The 12,609-nt window shown below is 42.6% G+C and overlaps 1 protein-coding gene across 1 annotated transcript; it reads left to right on the forward strand.

Annotated features, from left to right (window-relative positions):
• The first annotated feature begins 4,084 nt into the window (after positions 1-4,084).
• Positions 4,085-7,232, forward strand: LOC109917242 (E3 ubiquitin/ISG15 ligase TRIM25-like). The gene has a single exon (XM_020517032.2). It carries the CDS (start codon positions 4,092-4,094, stop codon positions 5,745-5,747), a length of 1,656 nt encoding a protein of 551 aa, XP_020372621.1. The 5' UTR covers positions 4,085-4,091; the 3' UTR covers positions 5,748-7,232.
• The last annotated feature ends 5,377 nt before the right edge of the window (positions 7,233-12,609 follow it).

Below are 12,609 nucleotides of genomic sequence, written 5' to 3' on the forward strand. Positions count from 1 at the left end.
ATAAGTAAAGGGAGTGGGAGCTTTTCAGCTTCACATACCTTACATAAGGAAGCATATAGAAAAGCTAGTGCTTAAAAAGAAAGTGGACAGTGCTGAAAATAAATGTCAGAGCAAAATAAAAGCAGATTTCTTGGAATTAATATACATTGAGACTTACAGCGACTGTGTTGATCTCCATTTAGCTTATTGTGAATTCTGCTTTTGGTAAAGTTTTATGAAAGGAGAAGATAATTTTAAAGAGCGCAAGAATATGTACATGCTTTTCAAACTTTACATTTAGTAAAGATAGGAGCCTTCTCTCTCTTTTCTGCTGCCCATGAGTATGAGTACACTTTTGTGTGTGCACTGTGTACTTGTTACCTGTGTTTCAAAGATACACAGTTAGAAAGAATAACCAGCTGAGGGTCACATTAAAGCCTTGTATTTTAGATTCATTATTTCAAAGTTAAAGTACTCAGAACGTGACAAAGTGCTTCACAGCTGAAGTACTATTGAAGTGCAATCATTGTTACTTTGTGTGTGCTTACATCAGCTGACTTCTGCACAGCTAAGTGCCAAAATCACAAATGAAATCAATAACCAAATAGCTGTCAGAATCTTCTTAGGAACTGCTCCTAATTCAAGATTGCATATGCCCTAGAAGCATGACCATGGCCCATTTTAACAAGTCCAATCATGGGCATGAGCAAAATCAGCATTTATTGCCAATTCCTAATTGCCTTTGAGAGGATGGTGGTGAGCCACCCAGTGAACAGGTGCAGTTCACATCATGTTGGACACCAAGAACTCATGAATGTCAATGTGGTTTGATCCCAGTTCCATTGATGTTATGATAACAGAGCAGGAGGAATTCCATGTCAATATATTTTGGTGGTGGTGGTGAATGTTATGTGAAACTTTTGTATCTACATGTTTCACATGACCACACCTCTGATAATGGTGTAATTTTTATTTTACTGAAGGGTCAGCCAAGTACTTGTGCTCAAATTCCAAGCATGGCTTGCTTTCTCAGTCTTTCAAGCCAGAGGCAAGAATGTCACTAACTGAGACATGCTAAATATATAGAGAAGTTTGCATCTATGCCTATCTGCAACAAGAAGACTAAGAATTGTGTTGAAATTATACAGTTATAGATACAGCATATTCACAATGTATCAGATCTGTGGTTCAGGAGACTGTGGACTCCTTAGGTCTGGAGAAACATTCTGGGGCTCTGCAAGATAGAGAATGAGGGCAGCCTAAGGTGTGCTAAGAGCAAACAGTGAGGTGGAAATGAAGTGTAGCAGTAGGAAGAGAGCATGATGTGAGCCAGAGAGCCATGAAGTGTAGCTATCATGACTGTGATGGAGAGTGGGCTGACAGTCTCACATAAGAGTGGTGCAGGTATTGGGCTAAATGTTGCACAAAAGTTACCCATTAGAGTTGCCAGTAAGAAGTGTTGGATTTTTGCCATGAAGGAGGTCTGTTTTTTGTATCAGTAAATTACCTCCAGTGGGAAACTGATGGAAGTGCAGACTTTCATTGACATGGAGACATGTTTCTTGTCTAACTAATGTTATTGGAGCCAGAAATGGGTTTCAAACACCCAGCACAGCTACCACTCATGTTGCTGGTTGTTCTGAGGGAGAAAGTTTGTGCCAAAATCTTCCACTCCTCCACAGGGAAGTAAGGTATCACAAGGGGGCCTGGCATCCACGAGGGAGATGGGTGAATTTGTCATCCAGGAGTGTGGCAGGAGGAGGGTGCCTTGCCATGCAACAGGGACATCTCTGTGTCCAACAACATAGACAAGCCTATGCGACACCTCATCTTCTTCAAAGCTATATGAACAATCATCATCTTGCCACTCCTCTGCCTCTGTGGTATTTTCCAGCCAGGGGTTCCAATGACCCAAATGGATGGTCTGCTTCAGCGGTGGCTTTGACCTTGAGATAGATCCTTGAGGTGGCTTTTGCAACGTTTTCGGTGGCATGGTGGTCCAGCACAGAATTCCAATAGCCCGAGATTTGGTGTCTTTGATGTCGGCTTTAATGGTGAAGAACGTGGTTCCCATCTTTTCCTTGAACTTGGGAACCCATGAGCCGTGAAATGTACAAAGATGGACTTTGTCTTAATTCTTTCTAATATATGATTTCTGTTATTAATATAGGTGTCAGAGTATGGTGACTTAAAAACTCTTCACTGTATTTTTTCTAAAAATACAAGTGACAATAAATTGTTATTCAAATTCAAAACACTTTCCTCCGTCTCCAGTTGTTCCTTCTTTACTGCATTACTAAGCAGGCTCGATGGGCAGAACGGCCTACTTCTGCTCTTATAGTCTTATCCTGCTGCTGCTCCTCCTCTGATGAGTTATTGATCTCAAAATCCAAGCTATTCTGGAGGGTCATTTTATGGACAGTGCAGCAGGCCACCAGAATGAGGGGAAGTCTTTGAAGAAAGGTGCTGCAGAAGACTACTGAGGCTTCAGGCAGTGGATTCAGAGCCTTCTGAGCCTGCAACATGCCATCAGTTACTCATTTGATTTGCTTTACAGGTGTGACAGAGAAAGTTTCTGTAACTGCACTGATGCACTGGTGTACAGCTAACAGCGAAATACCACAGAGGTCTTCACAGACCTTTGTGACTGTAGTGATTGTAACGAGGTCAGTCAGGTGGAACTCATAGAATATAATTTCCTGACTGGGGCTGTTAACCTGGTCCAATCAAGGAGCCCTGGCTGACAGATAAGAAAACAGGATTGTCAGAGGTTATGTTCTCTCTGAGAGCTGTCTCTGAGGGAGCTGGATCAGTGTCAAGGACTCTCTATGTGTAAATAAAGGGTGACTCGTGATGGGATACTGACCTCTGTGGAGTTATTTCAGTGACCATTGGCTTAAAGTCTTACAATGTGCTTTGGTGTTGGCTTTTAAGTATCTTCACCTCAGCCTGTGGATCTTGTGCTCTGGTTAGTGGCTGTTCCTGCACTGTGTTCCTTGACCCTCTCCTCCAGCCTCCTGATTCCTAGCACTAAACCATCCATTTCCAGCTACCTTCATCCTGGTACACTGGTGGAGTCCAGAGAGCATCGCCTGCTGCTCTAATGTTGATGTGATGCCAGGAGGACAATGTCCCTTTCGACAGGCAATTTTCTCATGGCTGGGTCCTGCCCTGACCTATAACTGAACCTTTAGCTTGTGAAAGCGCAAAGGCTTTTGAAACTTATCTGGCCTCCATGACTTGCCCCTGGTATGTTCCTCGATTAAAGTCTTTGAGAAGATTTGTAGCTCGGGTTGTGGATGAGGTTGTAGACATGCTTGCTGAGCCAGTGGGTTTGGTTGCAAACGTTTTGTCACCCTGCTAGGTAACATTGTAGTGCGCCTCTGGTGAAGCATTGGTGTTCTGTCCCGCTTGTTATTTATATGCCTCAGTTTGCTGGGGTGTTTGATGCCACTTCCAGTTCTGCTTCTCAATGGTTTGTACACAGGGTCTAATTCAAAGTGTTTGTTGGAGTTCTAGTTGGAATACCAGGCCTCCAGGAGTTCCCTGTTTGGCTTGCGCAATTATGGCTGTGTTGTCCCAGTTGAATTTGTGTCCCTGATTTTCTGTGTGTAGTTTCACTCAGAGAAGAAGGTGGAACATCTAATCTCACGGTGTGACTGCCACCTTTTGCTGCCAGTTGCTTCCTATCCAACCTGAATCAGATTCAAAATCCTGGTGTCAAGTCTGGTGGTGTGTGCCAAGTGAGGTCAACCTTGTACAAGAGAGGGGATCTTTTAAAACATTTATGTAGGCGTACCCAGCTCGGTGTTTTCTGTAAGTGAGCACTTGTATTCTTAAAAAAGCATTATGAAAACATTCTTTACTTGCAGTACTTTCAATGAGCAATACTTGATATGATAAGTTGGGTGGGGGATTTGTAAATACTAGTCTATTTGAAGTGAGGCTGTTTAAGGAGGGAATTTGGAGAAACAAGGTGATGTTACTTAAATGTAGGTGGTGCTGTTCACTAACTTATTTTCTCTCTCTGTTCAGAGCTCATTGTGCAAGATGAATCATCCAGGAAGTTACCATTTTACTTTCATTTTCAGCACTTTCTTTTTCTTTTCACTATGGCTGCATCGGGGAAATTTCTTTTTGAAGAGGATCTTGGCTGTGCCATCTGTTTGGAATTGTTCTCAGATCCTGTTACAATTCCCTGTGGACATAACTTCTGTATGAACTGCATCAAGACCTACTGGGATAAAGAGAAATCCCACACCTGCCCTGAATGTCAGGTGAGCTTTCTTCACAAGCCTCTCCTTTGCAAGAACATTGCCCTATGTGAGGTGGTGGAAAAGGTTTCCAAACCAGAGACGGTAGCTTCTCAAGAGACATGCGTTGACCCAGATGATGCTGTGTGTGATTTTTGTGTTAAACTGAAGATTAAGGCTACTAAGTCCTGTTTAGATTGCAAGGCATCATTCTGTGATAATCACGTCAGGCCTCATCAGGTAAATGCTGCATTGCGCCATCACAAGCTGGTAGATGCCATCAAAAACATGGAGAACCGAGAATGCAAGAGACACAATAGACCACTAGAACTGTTCTGCAGAAGTGATGAGATTTTTGTCTGCTGCATTTGTATAGTTCAAGAACACAGCGAGCACATGGTCGTAACTGCAGAGCAGGAGAGAGTAAGGCAGCAGGAAAAGCTGTTAGGTAAAGAGAAAACATTGATGAACCTTGTAAAAATAACTGAAAATGAGATTGGAGACTTGCGGAAGCAAACCGAGTCAATTAAAAACACAGTAGTCACTGTGCAAAATGACATTGCTGCCAAGTTCAAGGAATTGGTCCAAGACATTGTAAAAGCAAATACTACTGTAGCTCAAGTAATAGAGAAAGAGAAAGAAGCAGTGCTGACTAAAACTGAAGAAGCCATTGTCAAAAAGGAACAGAAATGTGATGTGTTGAGAAAGAAGAAACTTCAGCTGGAACAACTTTCAGGTATTAATGACAATTTCAAATTCCTGCAGGAGATTAAAGCTTTAAACAATGATCATGAAAAGGCTTCATTGCAAGTCACCTGTGACTTAAGTTTCAGTTTGGTTGGTTTAAGACAGGTTGTAGTTAAACTCAAGGATCAACTGGAGAGTAAATGCAATGAAATTGTTGAAAACCTAGGCACCGAAGTGACAGGATTGGGGCAGCTTTGGCCAAGGCCACCAGAATCAAAGTCTCGGAAGGAGCTTCTCATGCACTTCCGTCAATTAACGTTTGAGTCAAAGACAGCGCACAAGTGCCTTGCCCTGACCAAGGGGAACCGTAAGGTGACAAACATCTGGCCAGAGGAAGTTTATGATGTTGATCACTCTGAGCGGTTTGATTGTTGCTGGCAAGTATTGTGTGCAGAAAAGTTGGATAAAGGTTCCCATTATTGGGAAGTTAAAATCAGTGAAGGGAGCTGTGTCGGTGTGACATATAAAAGCATAAAAAGAAAAGGACAAGACAACTCATGTTTCATCGGGAAGAATGACCATTCTTGGGGTATTCAGGTATACAGAACTCATTGCTCAGCATGGCACGACTGTGCAGAAGTTAAAACAAAGTCAGAGAAATATGAACAAATTGGTGTGTACTTAAACTATTCTGATGGAAATCTCTCATTTTATGCTATCACTGACAAAGTTACATTAATATACAAATTCCAGGCTGTGTTCACAGAGCCATTGTATCCAGCTTTTAGACTTATAAATAGTCAGTCGTTTTGCTGCATTTCTGACTGAACTGGGCAATGGATTATTTTAGTAAGGCACGGGGGAACATTTCAACATCAAAACAAGACATTCACTCATTAAAATTGGATAAAGATGCATTTTTACCAAGTTATGGAGTTCATCGGAGGTTAAACTGGTGATGCAGCAGGTGCTAGACAGAGGTAAGCGATTGCACAATCAATGGATTTGTTCTAAATTCTCATGTCCTGCCACATCCAGTGGTCAATGGACAATGATCATTGACAATTAAACAATTCACTGGAAGAGGAGGCTCCAGGAATATCCCCAGATTCAATTGTGGAGGAGTCCAGCACATCAGTAAAAACAAAGATAATGCTGTAGCATTTTCAATATTCTTCAGCTAGTGGTGCCAACTTCACAGCTGCTACTCTTCAGCCAATTCAATTCACTCCACATGATATCATGTGGAGGACTGGAAGCTCTGGATACTGAAGAGGCTTTGGGCCCCAACAACATTCCGGGAATAATACTGAAGACATGTGCTCCAGAACTAGCTGCGTCACTAACCAAGCTGTCTTTTCTCAGTACAGTTACATTACTAGCATCTCCCTGATTACATAGAAAATTCTCCATCGTTGATTTTTTTAAAGTGTTTCAGATACCAGCGTATGTAATTTCAAAAACATCTAGTATATTCGGGTCCAAAATAAATCTTTTGAAAGGGATAGCAAGAACTGCAGATGCTGGAGTCAGCATTAACAGTGTGGAGCTGGAGGAACACAGCAGGCCAGGCAGCATCAGAGGAGCAGGAAAATTGACGTTTCGGGTCGGGACTCTTCTTCAGAGAGAAAAAATCTTTTGAAAACTCTGTTAAATTTAATTGATAGAATTTTATGAATGACACCTGGTGTACTTTAAGATGATGAATGCCAGAGGCTAACTCTGTGCTGCACTAGCAGATGCCTCATCATTGTGGTCTATATTTTTAGGTGCAGTTGTTTTCTAGTCTTTGACTCCCTTTCCAAAAAGAAAGTTGGAAGGCATGCAAGATGATGAAATTAATTGAATGATTTTACCACTGATTTAGTTACAGGGCAGAGCCTGGAGAGAGCGCGATTTGAAAAAAATATATAATAGTATTCATTTCAAAATGTTCTTTCTGTTTAAAATGATGGGTGAATAGTAAACTGTGGTTTGCCCACAATTCACTACGGTTAGAAATATAAGGGTTGGATTCTTTCCAATGAGGCAAATTGCTGTCCATGTAAGGAAGCTGCATTATTTAATCTCCCGAACCATTCCCCAGATAGCCTAAAGACCCTGGTGCAAATGAAAATGCAGCAGCAAACGTTTTGGTCTTCTGTGGTCTGCAGCATTGGATTCAGCCCATAACACCTCAGTATTTTTTGCTTGCCAGTTACAATCAGTAGCCTGAAGGTCCCCAGGGTTCAAAAGCAAACAAAGAACTGTGGATGCTGGAAATCTGAAATTTCTGGAGAACTCAGCAGGTCTGACAGCGTCTGTGGAGAGAAAGCAGAGTTAAAGTTTTGGGTTCAGTGATCCTTCCTCGGAACTGATGTTAGGTAGGAAAATGTTGGTTTATATGCAGAAGAAATGGTGGGGGGAGGGGGGTAAGGAGTAAACAGTAGGTGCGGATAGAGACCATAGAGATAGAAGAACAAGTGGACAGACAAAGGAGTTGATAATGATCCAGCTAGGAAGGTGACTAGCAATTAATGGGGACTGTTAGTATGTGTAATGGCAGACTATGTGATAACAAGGCCTGGTAAGAACATTTGAGAGCTCCAGCCATAAAATTGTTAAGCTCGATATTGAATCCAGAGGACTGTCAAGTTCCCAAGATGGAAAATGAGGTGTTGTTCTTCCAGCTTGTGCTGAGCTTCACTGGAGCACTGCAGCAAGCCTGAGACAGCGACGTTGGCCCTGGAACAGGGTGGTGTGTTGAAGTGGCAGGCAACTGGAAGCTCAGGGTCTTTTTGCGAACAGAATATAGGTGTTCTGTGAAGCAGCCACTCAGTCTGTGCTTGGTTTCCCCAGTGTAGACGAGACCATGTTGTGAGCAGCAAATGCAGTTGATTAGATTGTGGGAAGAGCTGGTAAAGTGTTGCTTCATCTGGAAGGTGTGTTTAGGTCCTTGGATACTGGGGAAGGTTCAATTGACCCAAAACATTAACTCTGACTTCTCTCCATAGATGCAGCCAGGCCTGCTGAGCTTTTACAGCCATTTTTGTTTTTGTTTTTGATTTGCAACATCTGCAGTTCCAGCGGTTTTCAAAATATCGGGTCCAGTCTTCCCAAGTAGTTCATTGCTTCCTGGTAGGTAGCTTTTAAAATAAATAAGCTGACTATTTCTTGGCTAATCCCAAGTGGATGTGGTCACCCTCCTGGTTATTGACAGTCTGGAACAGGTCAGAATAGCAACAAGAACAATAGAACAAGAATCCACACTGGATTTGTGTTGGCTCATTTCTCTAGGCTTTTCCTGACACTGTAGGAATAAATACTGAGGACAGAAAAGTTTTAGTGTCTCTTACTTATTAGTATAGACATGATTATGTACAAATACCTCACTGTGTACATGAAGGCTACCCTTTGGCAAATCAAAATCCTTTGATTTAAATTTGATGAAGAAATGCAATTAACAGACCCTGGGGGTGAAAAGTACAAACTTATCCTTAGTTCTGTCAAGCCAAAAATAATGCGGTGTCTTTTTATTGGTGAAGTGAACATCACATTTAATGGGCATGCCATAGACTTGCCTTGGGTTCTGCTCTTTCATTTCAACATCGGTTTCATGCTGCAGAGCCTAGCCATTGCACATTTTTTCTGCCGACTTGCTCACACTGTCATGCATGTAATTTGCTTTATGGAATCTCATAGTTTCTTACGGTTACGATTTTCTCAGCTGCTTGCTCTCTGTCTTTGGTCTGGGGCCCTTTCTGTTTTATTTACAATGTTACTTCTAGTTTCTTTCTTTCCATTCTCACTCGCTTTGTTTTTTTTCCTGTCAGCCTCACATTTCCTCCCCTCAACATTTGGCTATGAGGACTGAGCCGCCAGGTATCATGTGGAGTAGAGACAGTGAGTCACAGGAGTTACTGTCTGCAGGATTTTGCAGGGAGTGAAAATTTGCATTAATTTGTTCCTTATCAATTGTTGTATTAACTGTATTTGTCTTCAAGTTGCTGTGCTAGTATTCCAGGTTGTGATGGTTTTGCTTAAAGGAGGGATAATAAATGTTTTACATTTTACTTAATTTTATTGCTTACTGAATCAATTAGTTAATTATTATATATTGGCTAGACTTTCTTCTCATAAGAACATGTTTTGTATCACCTGAGACCAGGAACCTCACCTTGGCATGGCAGAATCGCATTTGCTGCAATGGAACACAGCAGGCCAAGAGGTTCCACAATTTACAGAGTCATGGAGATGTACAGCATGGAAACATACCCTTCAGCCCAACTCTACTCTAAATTAATCTAGTCCCATTGCCAGCATTTGACCTATATTCCTCTCAACCTTTCCTATTCATATACCCATCCAGATGCCTTTTGAATGTTGTAATTGTACCAGCCTCTGACAGCTCATTACACAGACGCACCACCCACAGTGTGAAAAAGTTGACCCTTCGTTCTCTTTTAAATCTTGCCTCTGTCACCTTAAGTCTATGCCCTCTAGTTTTGGAATCCTCTACCCTGAGGAAAAGACCTTGGCTATTCACCCTATCTGTTACCCCTCATGATTTTATAAACTTCTACAAGGTCATTCCTCAGCCTCTGACACTCTAGGGAAAAAAAAGCCCCAACCTATTCAGCCTCTCCCTATAGCTCAAACCTCCAACCCCAGCAACATCCTTTTCTGAATCCTTTCAAGTTTCACAACGTCTTTCCTAAAACAGGGAGATCAGAATTGAACGCAGTATTCCAAAGTGACCTAACTAATGTCCTGTACAGGTACAACATGACCTCCTAACTCCTATACTCAATGCACTGACCAATAAAGTCAAGCATACCAAACACCTTCTTCATCACAACATAGTATGGAGCTGAAGAAACACAGCAGACCAGGCAGCATCAGAGGAGCAGGACAGTTGACGTTTTGGGTCAGAACCCTTCTTCACCACCCTGTCTACCTGTGACGCCACCTTCAAGGGACTATGAGCCTGTACCCCAAGGTCTCTTTGTTTGGCAACGTTCCCCAGGACCTTGCTATTAAGTCCTACTGTGATTCAGCCTACCAAAATGCAACACCTCACATTTATCAAAATTAAATTTTATCTGCCGCTCCTTGCCCCATTTGCCCATCTGATCAAGATCCCATTATAATCTGAGGTAACTTTCTTCGCTATCCACTACACTGCCAATTTTGGTGTCATCTGCAAATGTGCTAACCATATCTCGTACATTCACATCCAAATCATTTATATAAATGATGAAAGCAGTGGACCCTTATGAGCTTTATTTTTTTGGCCAACTGAGCTTTTTGTTTCTGCTCGCCCTTTCCACAGCTCCTCCGAACATTCAGGTACCAGATGTCATGGTTGTCAGCGACTGGCTACCATTTATTAGTGTCAACTTCCACCATTTTCATATCTCACTTGAGGATCATTGTAATGGATGTATGGACTCCCAAGAGGCCATGGCCCAGTAGTCAATTCATCATAGTGCAGGTCTTTGGGACTCTGGTTGTCATGGACACAGCTAAGCTCACTGAGTTGTTGTTGCTTCAGCAGTAAATGTATGCTGATGGAATTAGCATGTACCAGGTTTGCTGTGTCAGTGACCCTGTGCTGCCAAGAGATGGTGATGATACACCTGAGATAGTGAAAGTAGAAAGTGTTGCTCAGGGTCTCACCATTGTATAGCAGTGCGCTGAATATTGGGGCAACACACTTTAGTGTTCTCAGGCAGGTTGCTGTTTTTCCACACTTTGTCATATCAGCTGCAGCTTTTGCGATACCGACATTGATTTCAGCACCAAGTTACAATTACTGGCGATTGTAGAGCCTTGTCATATGAAGTTTTCAACATCTAGTGTCATGTTGTCAATGCTGGTAAGTAGTGATACAATAACATCCTGGACGTGACATGTGCCTTTTTGATGCTGATGGTCAAACCAAACTCTTCACAGGATTCTCAGAGAGTTAATCCATTTTCTGTGGAAAGCGATCCTCAGTATGGTATTCCAGTGCTGCATTGTTAATGTAGGGCAACTCTGATGAAGACTTACCACACTTTTATCTTCATTCTCAGGCCAACATGGCTGAACAGCTTTCTGTTAGTTCTAGTATACAAGGGGACACCCTGCATACATGATCTGAAGGCATATAATGGCAGCAAAGAGAAAACTATGCCTGAGGATATTAGTGCCAGACCTTGCTCGAGCCATCCATCAAAAGGTCCACCATCATAACTGACCTTACACACCATGCTTTCATGGGAAGAAGAAATTGCATTGAGCATCTTTGATTGGCAGCCAATATTCTCTAGTGGCTTAAATAGGCCATCTCTGCGGAATGTCTTGGTGAGTTGTATGAAGGGCAAATAAAGCGGTTTCCTTTGTTCACAACATTTCTCTTGCATCTGCAGGGCTGGGAAATAGAGTTAGCTATAGAGCTTCCAGTTCTGAAACCACACTTGGATGTGGGGAAGATGCATTTTTCCAAGATACGCAGAATGACAATGGCAAGTTGGGTAGAGTCCTTTCCCATGGTGCTCAGCAATTGGACACCTCGAAAGTTCTTGCAATCACTGTTGTTTTTGGACAGGGTCACAAGCTTCATATCACTCACATTGAAGGTGGTAATGTTGTAGTAATGTGGTTGGAATGCTAATCCAGAGGCCTGAGTTAGTAGTCTGAGGATATGGGATCAAATCTCATAACAGCAGCTGATGGAGAATAATTAAACTCATAAATTGTGGAATTGTAATTTAGTGTCAGTTATATTGACGATGAAATTATCATCATTTGTTGCAAAAGCCCATCTGTTTCATTCATGTCCTTTAAAGAGAAGAATTGACTTTCCTTACCTTTTCTGGTCTATATGTGACTCCAGACCTACACTGATGTGGCTGACCCTACAATTAAGGATGGACAACAAATGCAGGCCTTGCCAATATGCCCAAATCTCATAAATAGAAAAGATATGATGGGCCCTTCATCTCTCCATCCAAACATTTTCCAAATAATGTTTCTTATACTTGGCACTCACTTATAAAATTATAAACAAAATATTGGAAAGACTAAAATAGTTGTTTCTTGTGCTACAAACTCTGTTCCCTACCATCAATTCTGTCCCTTGCCTTGACAGCTGTCTGAGGCTTGGTTTCCCCGATGTAGAGGAAGCCACACCGGGTACAGCGGATGCACTATACCACATTGGCAGATGTGCAGGTGAACATCTGCTTGATGTGGAAAGTCTTCTTGGGGCCTGGGATGGGGGTGAGGGAGGAGGTATGGGGGCAGGTGTAGCACTTCCTGCGGTTGCAGGGAAAAGTGCTGGGTGTGGTGGAGCTGGAGGGGAGCGTGGAGCGGACAAGGGAGTCACGGAGAGAGTTGTCCCTCCGGAAAGCAGATAAGGGTGGGGAGGGAAAGATGTCTTTGGTGGTGGGGTCGGATTGCCGGGGAAACCAAGCGGAGGCTCGGGGACCGCTTTGCAGAACACCTACGCTTGGTTCACAATAAACAACTGCACCTCCCAGTCGCAAACCATTTCAACTCCCCCTCCCATTCCTCAGACGACATGTCCATCCTGGGCCTCCTGCAGTGCCACAACGTTGCCACCTGAAGGTTGCAGGAACAGCAACTCATATTCCGCTTGGGAACCCTGCAGCCCAATGGTATCAATGTGGATTTCACAAGTTTCAAAATCTCCCCTCCCCCTACT

Source organism: Rhincodon typus, chromosome 15 (genome assembly GCF_021869965.1).
Source record: "Rhincodon typus isolate 14 chromosome 15, sRhiTyp1.1, whole genome shotgun sequence".
Taxonomy (NCBI): domain Eukaryota; kingdom Metazoa; phylum Chordata; class Chondrichthyes; order Orectolobiformes; family Rhincodontidae; genus Rhincodon; species Rhincodon typus.